Raw genomic sequence first — 24,975 nt, 5'->3', positions numbered from 1 at the left:
AGACCAGTTCAAAAAGCTCTCTGAATACTGCCTCGTGATTGGGCAGAAAAATCTTTTGTTTTCCCTTTGTATTATTCTGCCCAATCGGCGAACAGCTTGACTGCGGTCCTTTTGTTGTGTTCTCATGCAAACGAAGTATGTACACAAAGCCAGTTTGCTCGCTATATCTGTCTTGCTTGTTAGCGGAGAATTTGCTCGGGAAGGAAAAGTTTCGGCTAGTGCCTCCCCTGGTCGAAAACGTCGAAAGTTTGACGGCCATGCCTGCGGAGAAACGGCGGATTCTTCAGATTGTGGTCGATCGCAGGAATCGTAACACTTGAATGCTGCTTGCGAGCTATTAAAGTTTGTGTGCGATATGCAGCTTGTTGCACTGCTATAAAAATGGATGTTTTTCAGATCTTTTACGGAAAGATTGATGACAGTTTGAGGCGAAACGTTTCCAAACAAGAGTATATTTTTCACAAACAAACCAGGCAGATGTGTCAAACGGCCGATCGCGACTAGCTACGCGTGCAAAGCGTGCAGCAGCGATTCTAGCACTGGCTTTTGTGTACAAAAGGACCGAAGTCAGGCTGGTCGTCGATTGGGCAGAATAATACAAAGGGAAAACAAAAGATTTTTCTGCCCAATCACGAGGCAGTATTCAGAGAGCTTTTTGAACTGGTCTGGTAAGAATCTTTCCCCAGGGGCACTTTCAGTCAATACAACTTTTATATGCTGATTTATGTAACTGGCAGTTTCGCGCTATTTTTTACCCGCTTTTTCGCGTTTCTCTTGCCCCACAAACTGCCCCTGGGTCTCCGAGGATGGTTATTAAACTATGTGATAAGCTCAACAGAAAAACAGAAAATTGTAAAATTTGTCCTTAAAAAAATAAAAATAAAAAGTATTTTTATAGCGCCAAAATCTACTAATTGCCCATGGCGCTTTACAATAAAAAATATTAATAAAATGATGTTAAAAAGTTAAAAACTCGAAACATTTAAAACACGGGTATTTACAAATATAAGTTCAAATGCACCTATAAAAAATAAATAAATAAATAAAAAGCCTGTTTCAAAAAATACGTTTTTAAATGTCTCTTAAAATGTCAATAGAAGGACTTATTCTAAGTTCAAGTGGGATCGTGTTCCAACAGTCTTGGGGCTGCCACAGCAAATGCTCTCTCTCCATATGTTTTTAATTTTGCTTTGCGGGTCGCCAGAAGGTGCTGTGTAGATGATCTTAAAAACCTCCGAGAGGTGTGATAGTAAAGTAACTCTTGCATGTAGCAAGGCACTGCCCCATGGAGGGCTTTGTAGACTAGTAAGAGAATTTTGTAAATTATACGATAGCGGACAGGTAGCCAGTGTAGCTTCTTAAGCACAGGGGTAATATGATCGAATTTCCTAGTATGTGTAACAATTCGAGCTGCTGTATTTTGAACGCATTGTAATCTTGAAAGTAGATGCTGTGGAAGACCATATAGCAGTGGGTTGCAGTTATCCAATTTCGAAGTAATAAAGGCATAGACATTTGTTCAAAAATAGAGACAGGGCCACTTTTTTAAACTGTGAAATTTCTGTGCAAGAAATTTGTCAAATATAAATACTCTCACAGTTACAGAGCATGAGTGAGCTAACTTACATTTTTTAAGTGTTGTCATGGCAACTTTCTGTGTCTTCTTAGATTGGTTAATTAGTAAAATCTAAATACATGGTACTAACGTTGTTAGTTTTCTTTCCTTGTGTAGCTGTGGTACCTAGCAAAGACTACTGTAAGCCTGGTATGATAGTCTTACACTGAATAGGTCTGTCTCGGTAGTCAATTGATTTTCTGTGGGTGTACAGAATAGATATTCCTTGTGGTAAAAACCTTTTTCATTTAAAATAGACAACTTTCTTTGTTGGTGTTTTCTTTCCGTTTTGGCTAACTGTGATATAACAAGCCCAAATTAATGTCTCTGAATGCCTTAACACTGGCTTTACAACAGCTTCACGTTCAGAACTTAAAGACTTTCGGCAAATTTTACTTCAGGTTTACAGCAGCTGTACGTTTGGTCTATTAAAGTGCACAACTTTACACACCCTTTACGGCCCACGTAAATAGTCGTAAATCTGCCCCATCGACTTCAAGTTACCTTTACACAAACTTTGCGTTCGGCTGCGTAGATCTACCTTTACACGCCTTAACAAGCAACTTAAAGGTTGCGTAAAGTTTGTTTACTTTACGCAGATTTACGCAACTTTTAGTTTCCGTAAATCTCCTTTTTCATGCGGTGTTAATGTTTTGCAAAAATGGTCCAAAGCCGTGTTCCCTAGGAAACGTAACAGCCGTATTTATGGCAGTCTAGTGGAATAAGGAAACTGAGCTTCATGGGGCTGTTCACCATATTTATGAAAAAGTAAACCCTTTACCTTGGCAAGGCTGTACGTTACATTGCTGCGTTTCATTGCGAGGTCCTTGGCAGTCTGAGCCATTGTTGATCGGTGGTGGATTGGTACAGTTCCGAAATCGCATTTGAGTACCATCCGCACAAGGGGCACTGCAAGGTCCCCAGGGACCCCACTCTGTCAAGTTCCCATTAACTGTAAGAAATTAAACACATAACAAGAGAAGAAGTCTTTTGATAGTGTCTTTGTAATGTTTAAAATGGATTAAATATGCGGTATATCCTAAGAGTACCCAAGTAAGCAACTCGATTCCAGTTTCATCCCTTTTTTGATTCAACGATTCCAGTTTAACTTTCTGGATAGCGTGGTTCGAAAGAATGTATCTAATCGGCACGTTATTTTTTGCTATTTGGTATAAACGTTATACATGTTTGAATTCAAATGCAATAGTACTATCAGTGGCCTCTAAATATATCTTTTTGTACCATGCCATAGAAAATACAGCCAATCAGAATTCAGGAAAGCCGTTGTATACTTAACAATTATTCCACAAGCGCGCGTTGGATATAAGATGGTAGATTGCCAATTCGGTGCTACGCGCCTCGTTGGCTATAACGATCTCATATCCAACAAGTGCAAGTGGAATAATTGTTTTATTAAAAACGACCAAAGACTTGCAATATTTGAGCTCTCCAGCTGTTTTCGTTGACGCGTATCTGCTACCATTTTTGTGGTCAATGGTATACGAGCTCGTATACCATTGTCTGTTAACCAATCAAAACCCCGGAATTGCAATATACCATTGCTAGTTTCTAATAATTGACAGTATTCAACTCAACCTTCATCGTGCACTGCGATATTATTCTGGACGAAATTTTGTTAGCGCAAAAAGGCGAGTGTGTATACAAAGAAAATGCAAGTGACAAGAAGGATACTCCAAAGCGTTGCATAACTGGTATGCATCAATCAGCTTCCTGTGTTCGTCTTTGAAGCGAAACAAAAGAAGCTGGACATCTCATTAAGTAATATACAATCAGACATATTCAACTCCAAATAACATCCAGACAAAATAAAGTGATAACCTGTAAATTCTATACGAAATGCGTCACTAATGTTTCGCAGAAACGATTCCAAAGCCGTATGCAACTCTTCTCTGGGCAACGTAACAGACGCATTCATTGCAGTCCGTAGGCGAATGAGGAACCTGAGCTCCAAAGGGCTGTTCACTCTGGGAAAACCTGGAAGTATCACGACCTCAACATCAGATGAGGTTGGTCTTGAAGCCAGAAAAAGGTACAAAATTAGTATGTGTTAAACATTTTATTTATAGCTTTAAAAGATGTATATTAAACCTGTATATAGTAGATAAAAACCTGCACATTTTAATATTCTTAAATTTCAAAACGCCGGTAATATCTACCCATGCATTTCTGCTTTCTTCTTTTAAGATGACCGGTAACGTTGTAATATGTACAAACCTGGCCAACAGTCCATGGCACACTTGCCAGAACGCCAGCTGGTAACAAATTCTTTTCAAGTGTGAAGTCATTATTTTATTTTGTGACCCTCTCCCCATCCACTCATAGAAAGCAATGTTGGACTATTGAGCCTGACATGGTTGTATCAACATCGACATAACTGTGTTCAGGGTGGGAAGGGGAGTTGAAGACAAAGGCAATTTGTAGGCAAAAAGGTGAAGTGTCCAAAGACTTACGACCCGGAGTGTAGTTCTTATCTGTCCATTTTATAATGGTTTCTTGATGTTTTGATACTTTTTGTAGTTAAATACCTGGTCTCTTTCGCCTCCAGCGTGAGAATAATATTATGTGGTAACTGAGAGTTGGTTTCGTTTGCTTTGGTTTTGCATTACTACGCTAAGTGATTGGTTTAGAAAACTCGCGCCACTTTCTCAGCCAATCAGAAGTAAAACCAAAACCAATCGTGATTCGCTGGAACACGTTTTCCCGCGCTTCGTGCCTGCGACATGTATTTGCTTCGAGTTTTGATAGGTTCACTGGATTATACGTGTCTTTTGTGATTGGCCAGAATGATTTTTTGTTTTACGACACTCAATTGAAAGCTGCTCTAAAAATGGTATTGCTGTAAAACCTACTCGATAGGACAGGATCCTTTAGCTTTCGTGTTGCAGAAGAATGAAACATATCTGGCAAGTATTTCTGTAAAGATTTCCTCCGTGGGACACCACTGAAAGAAAAAAAATTGACAATTCTCTTTCATTGTAACAAATGTGTTAAATAAGGGTGGAAAAAACGACGGCATTGTTTAATTTGTAACATTAAAAATGTAAATGCCAAGTTCGACGTTTAACAATTAACAAACGATCAATATTCTTTAAAAGAAACTGAGATCGCGTTGATATCTTAGCCGGGGCAGAACTCTCAAATCAAAGAAAGGGGACACTGGTTAGAAATTTTGAAACACACATCCAAATGGTACCAGTGCCCATTCCTGGGAGCGTGGTTCAAGTTTATTTTTACCTATAAGACATGCAAGCGTAGATTCCTTTATTAAATGAGGTATGTGACATTGGCTGGCCCTAAAGGTACTTAACATATAACAACTGTAAAAATTTGAAATGAAGAAGTAAAAAAGTACGAGTCCTAGCTGGTTTTCGTGCCAGTCCTCTATCGAGGTCGAATTGCAATTTGGAAATGTTGTTTTTTTTCAGGAGGGAGGAAAACCGTAGTACCCTGAAAAAAAAAAACTCATGGAGCAACGACGACAACCAACAACAAACTCACCCCACGTATGACAGTCATATAAAGAACACCCAAAAAAGTTTCAAACTAGACAGACAAACAGCATCATTATATTGCACTAATTTGCTTCGTAATAATCATTAGCTCATATACTTACAATACAAACATTACAAACCTCTGGAATAGACAAATTCGGAATGATGAGTGAAACGGAATTTGCAACCTCCTCTTGAGTAACAGGTTGTCGATTTGACAGACAAAATGGCGGCGTTGTTGGTGGAGCTGTTGTGGTATCTGGCGGTCCTGTTGTAGTGTCTGGCGGTCCTGTTGTAGTATCTGGTGGAGCTGTTGTGGTATCTGGCGGTCCTGTTGTAGTGTCTGGCGGTCCTGTTGTAGTATCTGGTGGAGCTGTTGTAGTGTCTGGCGGTCCTGTTGTAGTGTCTGGCGGTCCTGTTGTAGTATCTGGTGGAGCTGTTGTGGTATCTGGCGGTCCTGTTGTAGTGTCTGGCGGACCTGTTGTAGTACCTGGAGGACCAGTTGTAGTGTCTGGCGGACCTGTTGTAGTGTCTGATGGACTTGTTGTAGTGTCTGGTGGACCTGTAATAGTGTCTGGTGGACCTGTTGTAGTACCTGGAGGACCAGTTGTAGTGTCTGGCGGACCTGTTGTAGTGGCCGGTGGACCTGTAATAGTGTCTGGTGGACCTGTTGTAGTGTCTGGTGGACCAGTTGTAGTGTCTGGAGGACCAGTTGTAGTGTCTGGTGGACCAGTTGTAGTGTCTGGTGGACCTGTTGTAGTACCTGGAGGACCTGTTGTAGTGTCTGGCGGACCAGTTGTAGTGTCTGGTGGACCTGTTGTAGTGTCTGATGGACTTGTTGTAGTGTCTGGTGGACCAGTTGTAGTGTCTGGTGGACCTGTTGTAGTGTCTGATGGACTTGTTGTAGTGTCTGGTGGACCTGTAATAGTGTCTGGTGGACCTGTTGTAGTACCTGGAGGACCAGTTGTAGTGTCTGGCGGACCTGTTGTAGTGGCCGGTGGACCTGTAATAGTGTCTGGTGGACCTGTTGTTGTACCTGGAGGACCAGTTGTAGTGTCTGGTGGACCAGTTGTAGTGTCTGGTGGACCTGTTGTAGTACCTGGAGGACCTGTTGTAGTGTCTGGCGGACCAGTTGTAGTGTCTGGTGGACCAGTTGTAGTGTCTGGTGGACCTGTTGTAGTACCTGGAGGACCGGTTGTAGTGTCTGGCGGACCTGTTGTAGTGTCTGGTGGACCTGTAATAGTGTCTGGTGGACCTGTTGTAGTGTCTGGCGGTCCTGTTGTAGTGGCCGGTGGACCTGTAATAGTGTCTGGTGGACCTGTTGTAGTACCTGGAGGACCAGTTGTAGTGTCTGGCGGACCAGTTGTAGTGTCTGGTGGACCTGTTGTAGTACCTGGAGGACCTGTTGTAGTGTCTGGTGGACCAGTTGTAGTGTCTGGTGGACCTGTAATAGTGTCTGGTGGACCTGTTGTAGTGTCTGGTGGACCTGTTGTAGTACCTGGAGGACCAGTTGTAGTGTCTGATGGACTTGTTGTAGTGGGCGGTGGACCTGTGGTAATATCTGGCGGAGCTGTTGTAGTGGCCGGTGGACTGGTGGTAGTATCTGGCGGAGCTGTTGTAGTATCTGGTGGACCTGTGGTAGTATCTGGTGGAGCTGTTGTAGTGTCTGGCGGACCTGTTGTAGTGGCCAGTGGACCTGTGGTAGTATCTGACGGACCTGTTGTAGTATCTGGTGGACCTGTTGTAGTACCTGGAGGACCAGTTGTAGTGTCTGATGGACTTGTTGTAGTGGGCGGTGGACCTGTGGTAATATCTGGTGGAGCTGTTGTAGTGGCCGGTGGACCTGTTGTAGTACCTGGAGGACCAGTTGTAGTGTCTGATGGACTTGTTGTAGTATCTGGAGGACCAGTTGTAGTGTTTGTCGGACCTGTTGTAGTGGCCGGTGGACTGGTGGTAGTATCTGGCGGAGCTGTTGTAGTATCTGGTGGACCTGTGGTAGTATCTGGCGGGGCTGTTGTAGTGTCTGGCGGACCCGTTGTAGTGGCCGGTGGACCTGTTGTAGTATCTGGCGGAGCTGTTGTAGTATCTGGCGGAGCTGTTGTAGTATCTGATGGACCTGTGGTAGTATCTGGTGGAGCTGCTGTAGTATCTGGTGGAGCTGTTGTAGTATCTGGCGGAGCTGTTGTAGTATCTGGTGGACTTGTTGTAGTGTCTGGTGGAACCGTTGTCGTTGATGGGGGGACTAGACAAAAGGTTAAATAGTTATTAAAAATGACAGCCCGTTTGTTTTCGATTTCTATTGCACTGACTGGATCTTTAAGTATACTGACAGTCTTTGCTTTGTAAATGAATTCGCTTCAAAACGTTTACCTTCAATGTGACAACAGACACTACATGCATAGATGGTAAATAGTATTAAAGGGCAAACAAGTAAACAAGTTATACACTTACATCTACTAATAAACTAAAAGGAAAACTAATAACAACAATCATTAAGTGGGTTCCCTGAACAAAGACTCAAGAGGTTGCCTTATTTCATTTGATTGCATATAAATAAGGGCATGCTAAAACGTTACCTTTTCCACAGAAACATACACATACACACAACTCCCATCAATCATAAATAAACGATCCCATAAATAACACTGATTTTGTTTACAAACTTGTTGGTGGCAGAAGTCGTGGCACATTTCTGTCGAATTGCCCATCCACATTTCCTCTTGACTTGTAGCGGGCCACTACATAGTGACGTCCGCCTCCAGAAGCCACACCCACCCCAAGCTCAATAGAACTTCTCCAAACCACCTGTGTAAAATGAAGCCATGGTAGACTTGAATTGATTGCTGTTCCTGTATCGAAATTGTAGTTTGAAATTTCATTGTACCAATCTGTTACTACTTGACTGCAGTTCACGCATGAGGTTTCAGATGCATTGTTACATATTGGTTGTGCTGGTGAGGTGAACACACGCCAGAGATTTTCTCCAAGATTTTGGCTGTTTAAGACGGTGACTTCGTGTAGCAATGATTGGCTCTGAAGAAGATATTGAGCCCAGTTTCGTGCCCCTTGGGCAATATCTTCATTCCAGGTCATGGGTAGAAATGCCGAGTGCAGTGATCGAAAGTAATTGTGTGAGTCCAGACAATCTTGTTCAAAGAAAGACAGGCCTGCTGGTCAGAGAATTTGCAACACAATATCAGCTAATATCAATGAAACGCCTTTTTGCATCATTTTAAGTTTGTAAGAAGCGAGCATAGTCGAATTGATGTAATAAAACCAAAACTGAAATGGATCAACATCATAAAGTAGAGTAGAATAACGACAAATTTGATACAGTTGTAAAGTTTGAGGGTAAACATTTGTGATGGTAAATGCGGCTAAAGTGGTTGCACAAAACGGAAGAGATGACAGTACTGAGCTAACGCCTATACAGATGTCTCTTCCTCAACAAAGAGGTTTGCCATCATCTGTTTGTGTGGCCACCAGCTTCCAAAATATTCAATTTTCTTAGTACATTTGCTGTTGTGAACTTCAAATTCTTCTTCTTCTTCAAGACGGTATTTTATTACTTAGCGTAACGAAACTCAATTGAAAACCGCTTTTATAACAACTATGTTTATACGATTAGTACATCTGAAAACATTTCAAAAGAAGAAAACGGTAAATTTTTATAGAAAAGTCTAATTTAAGTTAAACGGCTATATTCTACACTAAACCCAAGCGTTCCGATTTACACTGATGAAGGGGTTTCCCCGAAACGATTGTTATTAAAACTCTCTATGCAACTCTCCAAGAACACAGTCTATTGAACACTTATTGAAACTATTGAGTGCTACGCAGCAAAACTTTTTATTTGTGACATTCGATTCTAAATGTACCTGTTGTGTCAATTGTCCTTCACCATTAGTTAAAATAGGCACGCAATGCGTGCAGGTGATATATTTTGGGTTGGCGGCAAACAAAAAAAAACTTGCTGCTGCACTATTGGAATGCGTATAATTAAAAAGTGACTCGTATGTAACCCTTCTTGTTCAGAAAAAGCTTTGGGAAATTCTTTTTCGACCCGAACCAACCGGTGGGTCCTCGCTCAGAATCCATGATTGTTTGGTCCCTACCCCATATATCTAACATTTACATTTAGCCAAGCTTAAATATCGGAGCTCCACACTTATTTTTTGGTTCTTGAATTTTGTGAAAATACTCTCATTAGAAATACTATTATTGAATTTATTAGTCGTATACTTCTCCAGAAAGATCCATAGCCGAAATTAATCAACTCCAATCGCAGAAATTGCGCCGGATTACAAAATCCTGTAATTACTCTAGACAAGAAAGTAAGCAAAAAGCCCGCGATACAATGGAAAAAAGTATTTTGGTCAGAGGTCAGCTTAAATAAACAACACATGACCTCGATGAGGTGTACATCTGATCCCACGATATGGTCATTTGATACTGGTCAGCGGATACCTTGTTTTGACAGCTGTCAATTGACCATAACACGGATGTCCAATATCAAACATACAAGCCGACATTAACGTTCGTACGGCAACCTCGTTCCCAGGGCTTTTCCAAATCCAAAGGGAAAAACCCTGAAAACGAGGTTGGTTGGTAGGAGTATGATAAGATGGCATTCTCCTCCCCCTGCTTTGTGACTCTTCTCCCCCTCCCCGAAAGTCTGAACGGGAGGGCGTACGCTCACTCGATAACCATACTTTTTCGACTTCATGGGTTTACCAAATTTCCTTACTTATGGTGCTCCGCTGGCGCGCTTCGCGCGCTTGAGCTCCGCTATAAAAATCCTTTCAGTCGTAAAATAAATATCTTATAATCAAGCGTACTCGAAACCGTACTGTGATAGTAATCCGGGCCTTCAGTCTTTTCTGTACGGACCTCTGACCGATAATTATATATTATAGTTGAAAATATATTATCCTTAAAGGATTCTTATCGATAATGTTAACTTTTCATCATTAAGTCCCTGAAGGTTGTTTATTGCTTACCTTGGCCCAATGACGTCTGACACGAAAACGAGAACAGGAGCAAGGCTAAAAACAACACATTTGACGGCATAATGAAGCTTCCCGGGCTTAGAGAACGGTCATGTCATCCTTTTCGGGCTGGGAAATATTTGCTACTGGAATAATGAAAATCGATTTTAGTTTGGAACAAATCGAAGAGAAATGGCTAAGGTTGTTGTAAAGAAGAGAACGATATAGCTTCCTGAAGCAAACGAAGAATGAAGGTTCCTATACAAAGATTTCATCAAAACACTCTCCACCGTATGTATAAATAAAAATTCAGCATATCGGTTTGGGAGTTGCCATGGCAATTGAGAGTGTTGACAATTCAGGCTGATTTTATCACTTATATCGGCTAGGAATGATATTAAAAGTACTGACTTCCTGGTTAATATCAGCCTGCGTCGCATAACACGTCTGCAACGCACGCTAGGTCAATATATATCGGAGCTTTTATCCCTTTTTTCTTGTAGGGCTTTACGTGGCGATGTTGAGTTGTTTGTAATTTGTATTGTTAGTATTATATCAATGTATCTCTTTTACACTGACTCATTGTAAGTAGTAAAGACACAGTTTGCGTACACATAACAATGTTCTCCCATGTTACTAAATATACCATATAAATTTGTACTTCAATATTTGTATTGGTAGGTATTTAAGAGCCATTAAAAAAACAACAATAAAATGCCTATTGAGCTAATTAATTCAATAGAATGATCGAGCTAATCACGAATTTGTACCACTGACTTTAAAACGTGTACCAATTAGTTTGTCAAAAGTAACTATAGTGCGAGCCTGCGAGCCGTATTTTGCACGCCACTGAAGAAATTGATCGCATTTTTCCATGGTCTACACTCTAATACTGGAGGCGCGGTGGCCCAATGGTGAGTGCGCTGGACTCCGAATCGAGCGATCCGGCTTCGAGCCCTGGCCGGGGTCATTGTATCGTGTTCTTAGGCAAAACATTTAATGCTGGGAGTAACCCTGTGATGGACTAGCATCCCATCGGGGAGAGGGGGGGGGGGGGGGGGGGGAGAAATACTCCTCAGTCGCTTCATGCTACTGAAAGCGAAATGAACTCCAGCCTGATAGGTCATTTGGCTAGAAAGCGGATTTAACCTTTTTTACCTTCACTTTTATAGAACATAGAAATTACGACGTCTTAAAATGTTCAAAACTCAAGTGGAACACGAGCCGTTAGGCATTTTTTTCATCTTATGGCGACGAATGGGTTGTGTGGAAATTTCGTCCCAGATGGTCCAGCTGCCTTTTTACAGCTCGCTTGATTATGTCTTTTGGAAAAGTCACGTCAATATCTCAAGTTTTGCGAAATTTTGTCCCAGATGGTCAATTAGCAATTCGATTAGACGCATTTGGAATGGTTTACCTATTGAAGTCCGCCAGGCCGAAGATGTCACCTCTTTTAAGAAATTACTGTCCCAATCCAAATTACCTATAGAAGAAAGCTGCAGTTGCTCTTTCTGTTGACTGTAATTTTCAAAGACCTTTTTACTGTAATTTTAGCTTCATTTTTAATTAAAGTTGTAATTTTTTAATGAACTTTTTATTGTAATTTTAGATACCTTTTTAATTGAAATTGTAATTACCTTTTAACTAGAATTATATTTATATAGATTTCTATTTATTCATGTCATAATCACAATTTTGTACATATACACTTTTTACCTTTTTAACCGTCTTTTATTTGTAATTTTTAAACCTTTTTCATTTCACGAGAGCGTTTTAACGAGCTACGGCTCCTAAGCTCTTCGTGTATAAAAAAAAAAAAAAAAAAAAAAAAAAAAAAAAAAAATTACCTTGCGTTGCATTACAGGTCACGTCATTTTCCTAGTCTTACGAATAAGCGCGCGAGAATTTCTCAGTTATGGTATAATGTTTATTCTTTAAGTTGAAAACAGCTCAATAACGAACTTGTTTTGTTTTTGCTTCTTGTATGTGTATCCATTCTGTGTGGCAAAGTTGAAAGAAACAAAAAAAACCAGGCATATTAAACAATTATCCTGCGAAATCGCGCGGAATATCGCCTGGTACTTAGCCGACGAGGCCGTAGGCCGAGTTGGCTAAAATCAGACGATATTCCGCAAGATTGAGCAGGATAATTGTTTTATTATTCAACAAATTGTCAACCAAACATACTTCGTAGATAGAAAAACTGTAATTATGCAGCGCTTTACAAGATTTCGGACGAATCTTCGCAACCTACGTATATCGCAGGATATCTGTTATGTACGGATGACAGATAACGTTAACATTTTGACCATATATGGGCAGCGCGCGCATCTGTTGAATAATAATATATGATATACGTAAATGGGTACTGGCGAATTTACTGCTGGGGGTAACTCAGCATCCCATCCAGGGGGGAGTAGAAATAGTCCTAGTCGGTTTTATGCTACTGAAACCGGGATAAGCTTGGCCCGACGGGCCACGAGGCTCTAACGCAGACTTTACCTACCGGAATTTACCTCATTGTTCAAGGTCAGGAAAGAAAGTTGTTAAACAACCTTTTCAGTTATCCATTCAAGACTCGGCTTACCCAGGCTTACGGCGAACGGTTGATCATGACTTAATGATGTAGTGCAAGTTAAAAGGGTTTATAAACAGAACGTGAGTAAGTTGGCATCACGAAATTGACATTTGCCAAAAAGTGACTAAGATCAGGTTTATAATTGGCCACAGAATAGAGTATTGATGTAGTGGTCCTGAAAGCCAGCGGCAAATATCGAGAAAAAATTGACCAAAATATCGACCCCCCCCCCCCCCCCGGGTTACAGAAAGGTTTCATCATGCTCTTGATTTGCTATAATTTGACTGGGTGGCCTAATACGCTAACTATTCTCGTCATTTGTTTTTGTAATCCACGAGTTTGTTCAACGAGCTTTTGATTTTGGGTCGAATAGCAGCCATCGCAAAGTCGCACATAAATGGCTCGCTACCTTTTGAGAGAACAATAGAACAAACAACAGGAAAATGCTTCTAGCTCCCAAAACAGTATCAACTGCTATATTTAAAGGACCAGTAGAATTACAACATTTACCACAGTACATGATGTATCTACATAATTTACTGCATTTACCAAAGGAATTATTTGTGAAATGGGAATCGAGTTGTTAGTTTGCTGCAAATTTCCAATATGTGGCCGTCTTGCGTGATTTAACGAGAAAAATGGTAAACTTTTGAAATATTATGAATGTGATCTACAATAGACAATCCCCTTCCCATAAAACCTTGTAAGAGATTATCATGGGCTTCCCTGCCGCCCCTCCCCCCCCCCCCCTCCACCACTGAAATCTTCAGTCAGTTTCTCGCTTCAGCTTATGTTCTAACCATCCAACAGGCATATGACTTAAAATTAAACCGTCTCTCTTCATAACTTCACCCCTTGAGCGGTATATAAAACCACTGAAACTCGAGCTCTTTGAACCCACGAACAACTTGGCGTGTATACAAATCACTTGATCGTGCAGTCCTTTGATGTCCATATCAAACGAACGTCCAGACGGTTGAAAAAACTCGTCTGAGAAATACAGCTGGTAGCCCGCATGGTAGAAAGGCTCGAACCAACCTTTATCTGGTTCATCTGTAGCGACATAAAGAGCCGTGGAAACTTTTCGGAAATTTTTGCGTGCCATGTTCTGAAGCCAATGAGATGGCGCCATGCTTGAGCTTATCTTGTGGTCAGTTCTTCTAACGTGTATGGCGTTGAAGGGGCGTGGAAGTATAGATAAAATCTGAAACGCCTTTTCGTAGACATGAGGCGAAAACCTCATGTTGTTAAGAATCCACTGCTGCGCTAAGAGAGCGTGCTCTCGGTTGAAAAACCGGACATTTGCCTTGTAGCCAGTGTCTTGGGACAAGTAGATAATATCGGCTTTTACATTTTGAAGCTCGCTGAAAATTCTTCGAATCACGGGTTTGTGCGCGTGCGTATGTCTTTTTACCTCGCGCGGGCACGCCCGAACACTCCTCGAACTGTTATTGGGAACAAAGTCAATATCTCGGGGTAAACTCTCGTTTCCCGCGGGAATATCATCAACCCAAAAACCTAACGCATCAGAATGACAAACACGAAGCCATTTCAAATTCGAAAATTCCTCTAAAAACTGTTTGTGAGTCGTTTTTACTTCGTAAACGTCTACTGTATTACGCATGCGCTTAAGATCGAGAACCTGCGATACAGGTACCAGATCTCGCTCGGCCAAACAGTTGTATACCCAGTTAATTCCCCATCGTTTCTCCAAGTTTCTCCACTGTGCAAGATTTTTCCGCCTCAAGGAAATCGCCATGTCGTGCGACGCCACTGGGTGCACGATTAATGTTCTGTTCAGCAACTTGGCCATGATAAGTGCATTTTCAAGGGCAATACGGTGATTATTCCACCCGCCATCCGGAGGTTGATAAGTCAAGTATAAACGCCGTGAAGTCTGTACATGGGATTTTGTCACCTCGTTATGCAATTGTTCCTCCTTTCCTTGTGTTCCACGCCCATATGAAAGGTTCAATACACGAACCCGCCTTGTTCGAACAGGTATAGGTCCCCGCCGGTCTTGCAATGATAACAAATAAAATTGTGCAAACATAAGAACCAATGCTGTAAGGAACTGAGCAAAAACGACCGAATGGAAAAGCCTGGTCATCTGAACGGCGCAACATTCAGGGGCAGGGCAGGGTTCCGTGACTGCTGTGTCTGAGGTTTAAAACCTTGAATTTCTATCTCCATTATTTCTGGCTCCAAACTGATTTCTATGTGAAATTGGACCACGGGGAACCTATGACGACACAATTGAGATAATTTACTCTTTTATCTTCCACAATGACAGCAGGTGGTTAAATTGTCAGAGAAGGAAAACCTAGCTATAACATTTTCAAAATGATTTATTCGATTTTCACCTTTTTTGTTCAATAAACTAAAATTACCGTGTCGCGTTAGGAATTCATCTTTGCCAACAGGCGACAAATGGCCATGTGTTATTTGAGAACATAAATGACGGGTGTCTATTTACTTATTGACAGCTTTTCTTGTCGTCTTCCCGCAGAACATAACCGCCTTTCAGCGAGTGAGTCTCACTTCAAAGCAAGGGTCAAGGACGGATACACAATCATCTACATGAAAGATAGCATTGAAAATCTACCTCTAGACTGACGAACAACTTTAATGCAACAAATATATCACTATCTCTAGCAATTTACATTTTAAATTTTTATTTATCGCTTTCCTCTTGACCTGTGTAATTTGTCACTTCATATCACTCTACTTTACTGAAATAAAATTGGAATCTCTTCGTGCATTTGGATACTAATAGCCACTGATTACTGTTTTAATGATTTCATCGTTTCTGATTAGACCCATTTATTCTCGATTGCGAGGTTCCAAGACTGGACCAAATTGCTCTAAATGTCCTGGAAAGCATGGCAAATTAGATACACTCTTTAACCCGGGTTATTAAGTCTGAGTTCTAATTGCGAGTTTCTGTGCTCTTTTTCATAAAAATTCAAATGGTGTTGCAGGTTGCCTTGGGGCAATTCTGAGGCTACCGGTGAGAAAATCGTCGTAAATGGTGCATGAGAAGTGTGACTTTTGCCACAAACAAAGCGAGTGAAACACTATCGGAGGACAGGTTTCGTTTTAAATTTCGCCATGACTAAATCTTTAAGAAACATTAGACGGTGTTAGATACTTAAATCGTGGGAAACTGCATGAGATAATTAACAATAAAAGCTTTTACAACTGCATCTTAGACAAAGGGACTGAAATCGAGAGCTTTGAAGCCCCGCCTAAAATCCTTTTTAAAAAGACAAAATATCACTTATTGGACTCATTGCCAGGTACGGTCAATTATTTTCTCTGGAACTTCACCAAAATGTCCCTTTTCTCCGGAAAATCATTAAACTTCTAGTGAGTCAATAAACCACTGTTTATCTTAATGGTTTCTTTCAAAGAAAAATAAATCATTAATTACCAGACGACCGCACGAAATGGGCTAACGTAACTTGTAGATGAAATTCATGAAATTATATAACTGCACGTTTTACACAAATTCGGCTGCTGCTTCAGTGCTTCTGTGGTTAATTTCACGGAATAAAACATTTTGCCCCAGGGCATAGGCAACAGAGAATATAAAAAATCTACCCCGCGTGCAAGTAATTTTTATTGGAATGCTGACAGTCATAAGTTCGTGAGAGTCTGATGAGAGCAGCTTGACCTACCGCCTAGTCAGGTACTGAAATCTACGGCGCCTTGAATACTGACAGAATCCCGGATATTGGAACAACGAAACACCCCCGAGCCAACTCGCTCTGTTCCCTTGTGAATGGAAGACTGAGCAGAAATTCCTTTGTAGAAATATCAACTTTTGTCAAAATATTTTTTTAAGTGCCCAATTTTGTGTTTGAAATTCATTTTCAATAAAGTCTACTCCGCAGAATATAAAACGGAGAATTTTCTGAAAGAAACCTAATGGGAGAGACAAGTCTTTCTGGTAATCGTTAGGTGAATTTTTGCATGATCATGAAGTAAACAATTTTTCAAAGGAAAATAGAACCACTGACATCAATAAATTTTTGTGTTTAGTTTCTAATTTTTTTTTTCATAGCTTGTTTAACCTAAAGGGTATGCATAATATCACTTATAGAAGAATCTTTGTGCTGTTAATTGAGAAATATTTGCTCTTTATTGACCTCTTTTAAGAGAGACACATAAAAATGATATACCCGGTGTATACGAGTTTGTAAACATTTCAGTGCATTTCAAACAAAACAACTTTGTTTTATTCGGTTTATATTGTATTAAAGAGCAACGAAAACAGGGCAACTTTTCAGATTGCCTTTCGGAAACTCAAGTTCACAGGAAAAAACAATCCCCCTCACACCAAAGTAAAGAAAAAGTTATGGAACAACTTTGGCAGGTCAAGTACGTTTTGTTATTGCCCGGTGAATAAGCAGAACACCTGTGATGTAGTCAACAGATGTCGCCGAGAAGACTAACACGAAAACCACACTCATTAGAGGTTTCAAATCTTTATAATTAGTTTACAAAAGGAAAATGTGTTGCTGAAAATCATTTTCAATAACCTTTCAATATTTGCTCTTGTTTTATCCTATGTTTTTCTTTTATCTTCTCATATCTTCTCTTATATTAGTTTAAATAGTCACGTACCCAGAAACCGCCCCCCTCTTTGCGTGTAAACTTCGGAAATTGGAAAGGTGAGCATTTTCACAGACACAGGAATTAAATTGCTATTGAATGTACTGACCACGCGTTGACAAGCGGAGAAACTAAGCCAGACAGATAGCCGGGAACACGCAATTAACAAGCCGGAAACTAATAATGGGCTCTTGACTATAAAACAAGCAATAAATGTACACTTCTTTTACTCGTCAAGTAGCCGGGAAGGATTGCAGATAAACTGGGTAAGCTGTGATTTCCTTGTTTTGTAAATCACTAAGTTAGAATTTTTACTAGGAGATTTTCTTAATCTTTTTTGGATTAAGAAGCTTTGTAAAGTTTTTTTTTCTCTTCTTTGATACATTTTTTTTTACGGTATACCAAGCGCATTGAGCATAATTTCAGTCACATCGAAATTTAATCAGCAGCATTCCTGGGAATCGTGTAAAGAAAGAAAAAGATTATCCTCTAAAGCTTGCACTGCCCTAAACACACCAAAATCAGGGATTTTAAAAATATTTTTTTTGATGCGTTTTGTTTTTATGACCATCGACGGTTAACAAATGCTGTAGAGAACATTAAACTGATTTTTATTTATGAAAGTTTCCGGCAAATTTGCTTTTAGTGGAAAACTTAAGTGTCATTCTACAGCTCATTTTAGTGCTAGTAATAATGTTCGGGTTGTTATAAAATTATAGGATAAATCAGTATGAATTAACAAGTTCGCTAGTTGATCTGGAAAGCATAATCCGGTTAATTTAATTTTTCAGTTTGATATACGGTATATCAAAAGTAAAAAAATGGCGACTCGGGTAAGTAAAAGTCTGCTACAGTGTTAATTAGATTTAATATTTAGCATCCGTGCTGAGTAAACCATTTTAAAACCTGCCGATTAATCGAAAACTTGAAAACTATTTCGCCAAGCATCGAGTGCATTTTGTTTACTTGACGCCATCGAGGAATGTGGCCGAGAAAAATATTTCCTTTCATTCTTCTTGGTTCGTCCACAAAGCTGAAAGATCCTAGTTTATAGCAAAAAAGTTAAAAGCTTCATAAAAAGAAAAGAAAACACACAATTGTTTTTATTTTTCTGTTCAAATTTTAGGCCTCGTTTCCGCTCGTCATTTTTCTGGTCAAATTTTCTCTTTGCTTGATTGTTTCAAGTTGAATTTCGCAACATCAAAATCGGCTCTTGGAACATAATTGGTGAAACGTATAATGATAGCAAAAGCAGTATTTGCTGAAAGCATAATTATCCAAAGGAACCCACGGAGAGTCAAGCTGTTTGACCTTCAGTTGAAGGCTCGGATTATTAAAATTTCAGTAATTCCACGATGAAACGTCGCCCTCAACTGCCCAAGCTAGCTCCGTTTTTCTTAGTATTAAGCGACACAGTTCAAATTCTTGTTATTCCTCGTAGATGGAATGCTTGTCCATCGCAGGTGTCGCCACAGCTTTCTGTCAGTTCGCCAAGAGCAATGGCCGACAGGCATGTATTTATTCACCTGGGTGAAGAGAACCACTCACAAAGAGCCTACAAAGCCATCACGATTGCCTTCAACGTTTTGATAAGAAAGTTAAAAGTATTTCAAAGCCAAATAATCGATTTGCGAGACTGAGAAATCACGATATTTCAGGTATCCTACTTTAAAAAATATTTCATCCATTTAATTATCATTAAACTTCAGTTGTTTTCAAACTTTTTCTGTATTGTACACTTTTAACAGAGAGATGAAAAGCGCACGCTGCCTTTAATACTTGCAAAGGTTTCCGCCAAGGATCCGCAATTCTCTCAAAGATGAATTGTACTGCGCACGACCAGAATACTATTTGTTAAACGGTAATGCGCATGAGCAGAGTATTATTTGCAGTCTTGCAGACAGTGATTTGTAAGTGACGTAGTGGTCTCTCAACCAATCAAAAGATAAAAGAAGATAATAATAAAACGCACACACGTACAAACTTGACGCCAACATGAAATGGTTTACAACGATTTCTTTTGAAGACAACTGAATGAGTTAGCGATTTTACGTAATTTTCATAAATTTCGTTGTTTTCGTAGGGCCATCCCAGCCTGAACCTCTCGATATAATTCGAGCCAACCAACTCGATCTCATGAGGGCAACGCATTTACCTAGTAGCTTAGTCTGTGTGGCCAATCACGTTTGATACTCACAAAAATCACATTTTCGCGCCATGTATTAAATCACGCTTTCACGCTTTTGGTCGTGTGCCGTGTTAACTAGGCGATTGAGTCAATACGCATGCCTGAAACAGATTTAAGGTGGCCATGTGGCGGTGCTGAAACGACAAGAATGACCGCCGTTTCAACTAAATGAGAAATTAGTCATTCATCCAGGGCTTCTATGACTGCAATCATTACTGACATCGGCTCAGCATAGCTGTCAGCAAAAGTATCTTGTGGGAAACAAAAACGCTTATTATGAAAACAGTTTTCGTTGTGAATACATTTTCAGTTGTATCATTTTAGTGGCAACATTTCTTTGTAAAAGAACGGAAAATTAGGTCGGTCTTGACTCACTTATGTGTCCGTATCTGCCCGGGAGGTGGATATAGTCCGATATTTTTATAGTATCACCTTCCAAGATGCAGTCGAAAAATTCATTGATAACCTTAGCTTAACAAGCAAACCGCAAGACTTTCAGCTGGTCGTGTTTCGCTACACCACATGAACAAACAGAAATAATCACAGGAAGCCAGTTAAAGGCGAAACGCCGACCACCCGAAAAGTACGTGATTCGTTTCAGCGAGTTAATTTTTTTACTCATAAATCTTACGATTAAAGAAAGTCTTACTGACAACAAAACGTTGTATTCACCCGTGGAATTGTATGTCTGCTTTTTACAGCATTTTCTAATTATGTGACGTTTGTGCTTTAAATAACGGAGCGTTAGTTTGCGTGACTTTGTGTGGTTCTTTGATCCGTGGGTTTTAAAACCCTTTTAAGTGTCATTTGTTGCACATTCAAGTTGTGATAGCTTGCAGAGAGCACATCTTTCGTGGGGTGCACCGTTCAACTTGACTCTCGAGCTCGCTTCTCTAATAATACGTGGTATGTACTACTTCTGTTCGTATTTGTGTACAAGAACCGATGAATTTGCTTTACTCTTTATGTCTTAAAATGTCGTGTGTAAACTGTCTATATGCCCGTGCAGAAGTATACTCAGTGTTTTCAAATGCTCTCAGTCTATAATCCTTTAATCCGTCTTGCTGTAAATATTGCACGATTTTTAAGTAGCGTTGAACAAACAAAGTCTTGATGTTTATTGCGAATGGCTCTTGTGTAAAGAAGAGTGTTTAGATTCGAGTAATCGTATACAGCAATTAGATTTGTTTGAAATGTGTCGCATATAAATAAGCGCAACAGTTTCGAATTCTTATCTAACCCCCCCCCTCTATTTGCAGTGGCAAATCAATATTCGCTTGTGATTCAGTTAAAAACGAGATAGTATTTCGAAACGACTTCAAAGTTTACATTCTCGCCCATGTAACACCGGTTGTGGATACTCACAGACAACCCTTAAGAGCGCAAGAGGTGTTTTTCCGTGCTTTTCACCGGAAATTTGGATTTCAGCTTGTTTGTTTTCCTGGTGAGAGCCACAGGGTTCGCGTAAATATTCTTACTTCTCGGCAAACAAGAAGAAAACACGACAGAATCTGGAGATTTGAGTGACGGCTCAGAGCGTGGGGGTGAATTGTTCAAGTGTTTTTTGACTGTGTCTGTACATGATGTCTCGCTGCAGGCACCCGGCTTACAACACGGCAAAAAAATTCTTAAAATCTCTCCACGATTTGAAATCATGTGAGTTACACGGGCTTCTTGCAGAAAAATCACTAGAGTAACAATTTGAGGGTAAAACTCTGATTTTTGGATAATAGTTTTGGTCATTTGCTGGTTAGTTTTCTTGCAATGATATTTTTCTCATTTTATTCATTTTCTTCCGTAAATTTATTCTCCATTAATTCCTTGTATTCATTTCTTATTTCTTTTAATAGGAGGGATGTGCTAATTTCTTGCTAGCTTTTCAGATTTGATCTTATCGTCTTACATCTATTTATCTGGCGTTATTGCTAAAATAATTGTAATACTGTAAAACTATACGCCTTAAAATTTTGGTCCTTATCAATGAATCATGCATTAGTGACTTGTACTGGCACGCGACTTAATTTCGCGGTATATACTGACTGACGAGCTAGTTTCATATTTCTCATGAGTCATGCATCTTACTCTGAAGTATTTGTTTTGTTTTGAGGTTATAAAGAAAACCACTCAAACTATGCGAGGCCTTATGATTAACTGAGCTTATAACACAGGTCTTGAAAAACAATACAGAAACAAAAGCTGATTAGCGGGCATTTGTACATGCCTTTGTGGTCTTTTCAATGCGCCTGTTTACCATATGAAGAAAGCTTCCTGTTCAACGAAGCTAAAACCGTAATAATGTAGTTTTAACGAATCATTCATGTTAAAGTGGTGTTGCTACGATATTGGTAGAATTTGATGCATTGATCTTTAATTGTTTTCAGGTTGCCTGCGGAGTGTATAAAGTCGAAGGTCTTAACAAGATTCGCCCTTTTGCTAAGTGATAACATGGCGATTTCGTTTGCATTTCTCATTGTGATGGCAGTGAAAGCTTCAATAGTCTTTGGCCTGTCTAAAGAAGCTATTCAAGCGGACCGAACTTGGCGCTACAAAGAGTCGTTTGGCAAGAGCATCGTCAACTCTCTAGATGACTATAGCAGAATGGTGTCCGTAAATGGCAAGGAAAAAACACAAAGTCTAAAATTCAAGGCAGGCCATGGCGGAGACGATCCAAGCTTCGGAAATGTCGAATCGACAATCTCAAAGTCGCAGCAAAATTCGGCATCCAAGTCTGTGAATCACCGGTCCAAGAGAGTTGTGTTTAAAGCGGACAACCGTCTCGTGGTACCTCGAGACTTCATCGAAAAATGTCCCTTTTCAGCGTCGGTAATGCTATCTACTGGCTGCTCTGGAGTCCTGGTCTCACCTAAGCACGTTCTCACTTCAGCCCATTGCCTTCATAACGGAAGCCATTACGTAGATGGGTACAAAAGCCTACGAGTGGGCTTCCTGTTGAAAAACGGTACCACAGTATGGCACGCTGTCAGTTCTACCAAGATGTCAAAGCTGTGGAAGAATGGCAGCGATCCTACTGCCACGAGGTATGACTACGCCCTCATCAAGTTAAGCAAAAACCACAGTCGCTGCTTCCTGCCCATTGCTCCGAGCAAAACGTTCTTCTATAAAACGGCATGCGCCCACAAAGCCATCCATTTGACGGCATTTGACGAGGACAGAGATGAAGGCACCATGTTATACAGGTTTGTTTAATAAATGAAGAGCTTATAGGCTCCTTAGAAATCATCCCTGGTACCGGCTGTTATGTTTAGGTAAGGGAGGCCGGAGCTTTTCCCGGTTTCAGAAGCATGAAGCGACTAGGAGTATTCTACTTCACCCTGGATGGGATGCTAGTCCATCGCACCCATTTATACACCTGGGTGGATGAGAGTTACGTGTCTTGCCCAAGAACACAAAACAGTGACCCCGGTGTGGGCTCGAACCCGGACCGCTCAATCTGCAGGTCCAGCGTGCTACATGCTAACCATTAGGTCACCCCTACATGTGTGAGGATGGGGAGGGGAAAAGGCGGAGTCGCGTGTCAGAACCATCGTGAAAAGCGGAAGGTACTCTTTAATTATGAAATTATAAACAAGCACTTTCACCTGCATAATTCTTCCGAGCCTGTCAAAAGACCCGTCACTGGATACATGCATCGACATATGATTTTATCTTGTTATTCACCGATTTGGAGCAAGTAAAGTTTTTGCACGTCTTTCTCACAAAATCTAAAGAATCTTTTTTAGAGTACGTCCCAGAAAGTCCAGCAAATTGGAGGAGGGGGGGGGGGGGGGGGAGTGTTGTGGGGTTGGGAGGATAAGTATCCTAACCCCGACCCGTCTTTTGTCCCCCTTGGTTTAAGCGGCTACTGGTATCTTTATCTTAGCCTAACTTGCTGTTGTTATTTTATTTTAGGACATGTCGTGTTGAGACCCTCACAGCCAACATGCTTTTCCACTGCTGTGACGCCACAGCGGGTTCATCAGGTGCTGGTGTCTACGAACTTCACAAAATACGAGGCACCAAGAAATTTGAACGCTATGTAATTGGAGTATTTTCAGGCAACCGTGACCGAGTTGTAAACAGGGTTACAGGACCGACCTGCAGTGGGCACGTGCGCCCTTCATATTACAGCTACCTTACGGGGACGCGCCATTACCGTGTCAACTACAACGCCGTTTTGCGATTCAACGAGAGAGACATCTACCATCTTTGCACTTGGATGCGCAAGCTGGGAGGAGAAAACTGCAAGAAGTTCTTGAAAGAAAGGCGGCGAAGATTGAAGCGACAGTCGAGAAAACGCAGAGAGAGAAACAGAGACACGCGGTGTCAAGACATGTTTTAAATGTCGTCATGGCAACCAAGAGCCTTTTTCATGACGTGATGGAACTTGACGTTAGTTACCATCCACCTACAACAAGCCGTGTGGGTGATGTTATTTAATGTTTGCCAATGTAAGATGTGACGAGGTGTTTTTTCAAAGTGATTTTTTCGCTTATGAAAAACATAAAGTTATTTGAGAGAAGTTTACTCTTCAATCTTGAAAGGGAGAGAAGAAAAATATTTCTGCCCTAAATATACGCATTATGAAACTGCTTTATTAGCAATGTTGAGAAAGGAGGGGTTTTCAAACGAAAAAGACTGTAAACCGCAAAACCTTTTTAAGGTCTTGTTTATAGAGAGAAAACTTATCTCTGATTGGGAGATTATCCCCCTTCCGAGCATTTTTTACAGAACGTTTTCGTGAAAAAATTGTCTCTGCTAACCTAGCCAAAAATTGATTCTTTGTGATTTCTAGTGTAAACGTTTCGCGGTTATTTATAAAGAAACGTATGAAAAATTTCTTCGCCCGGAGTTTCTGGGTATGGACCCCCTACAATGGACAACTTTTCTTCCTATAAACAGGCCTTTAGTGTAATAAAACAATATCTGTATAATATAAAGAATTTCACTGTTGCGAAAAGTATTTTGACTACAGCGTAGTATTTACCTATTTTGTCATTCATAAATTTAGCACCTACGCTGCGCAGGGTTTCTAATTTTGATCACTGTTAACCTGCGTAGCAGGCGTCTGTGTAGTTTTTGTGTGCGCATTTGGTAAACGAGAAAGGCAGGCTATATTACTGTAAACAGTATAATATACATTTAAATTCATAGAGAGATTCGTATCGTCGTGTCTGTTTATAGCATTTTTCGTGACAGTGTAGTGACAGCAAAAGAGAAAAAATATCTCGGCGTGCAGATTACCAGAAATTAAAGTTACGTTTTGTAAAAGATTTTTCCTTCTTCAGGCCATAGTTTCAAATTGTTGCGTTTAGACAGGGCCCAATAAAGTTATAACAATTTTGTGCTATTTAACGCCTAGCTTGTCTATTGAGTTTGATTTGTATTGATTTGAACATTCTTTGTCGATCAAAGCTTGATCCGAGCAATTCCCGCCAAAACTGTTGTTGTCAAATGTCCCACATTTTGTTAAATCCTCT

General features: G+C 40.4%; 3 protein-coding genes across 6 annotated transcripts; 1 reads left to right on the top strand and 2 right to left on the bottom strand.

Moving 5' to 3' along the window:
* Positions 1-1,114: 1,114 nt before the first annotated feature.
* Positions 1,115-10,329, bottom strand: LOC144635419 (uncharacterized). Its single transcript, XM_078494529.1, has 10 exons — positions 10,128-10,329; positions 7,791-8,294; positions 6,878-7,369; positions 6,626-6,760; positions 6,080-6,163; positions 5,268-5,848; positions 4,486-4,577; positions 3,455-3,648; positions 2,397-2,567; positions 1,115-1,302 (listed from the first exon to the last, which is right to left on the bottom strand). Exons 1-10 carry the CDS (start codon positions 10,195-10,197, stop codon positions 1,115-1,117), a joined length of 2,511 nt encoding a protein of 836 aa, XP_078350655.1. The 5' UTR covers positions 10,198-10,329.
* A 3,130-nt stretch (positions 10,330-13,459) lies between these two features.
* Positions 13,460-14,915, bottom strand: LOC144635418 (uncharacterized). Its single transcript, XM_078494528.1, has one exon. The coding sequence runs from the start codon at positions 14,801-14,803 to the stop codon at positions 13,460-13,462; it is 1,344 nt and encodes a 447-aa protein (XP_078350654.1). The 5' UTR covers positions 14,804-14,915.
* A 5,377-nt stretch (positions 14,916-20,292) lies between these two features.
* Positions 20,293-24,861, top strand: LOC144635736 (serine protease 23-like). Of its 4 annotated transcripts, none has more exons than XM_078494819.1 (3): positions 20,293-20,404; positions 21,880-22,695; positions 23,408-24,861. In XM_078494819.1, exons 2-3 carry the CDS (start codon positions 21,944-21,946, stop codon positions 23,835-23,837), a joined length of 1,182 nt encoding a protein of 393 aa, XP_078350945.1. In that variant the 5' UTR covers positions 20,293-20,404; positions 21,880-21,943; the 3' UTR covers positions 23,838-24,861. The 4 variants fall into 4 exon arrangements, with proteins under 4 accessions (XP_078350945.1, XP_078350944.1, XP_078350946.1 ...); XM_078494818.1 differs by lacking the exon at positions 20,293-20,404 and adding an exon at positions 20,850-21,154; XM_078494820.1 differs by lacking the exon at positions 20,293-20,404 and adding an exon at positions 21,164-21,247.
* The last annotated feature ends 114 nt before the right edge of the window (positions 24,862-24,975 follow it).

The sequence above is a fragment of the Oculina patagonica genome, chromosome 13 (assembly GCF_052425735.1).
Source record: "Oculina patagonica isolate OP01 chromosome 13, crgOcupat, whole genome shotgun sequence".
In the NCBI taxonomy this organism is placed as follows: domain Eukaryota; kingdom Metazoa; phylum Cnidaria; class Anthozoa; order Scleractinia; family Oculinidae; genus Oculina; species Oculina patagonica.
Note: the sequence above shows the minus strand (reverse complement) of the source record. Positions and strands in the feature narration are given on the sequence as shown.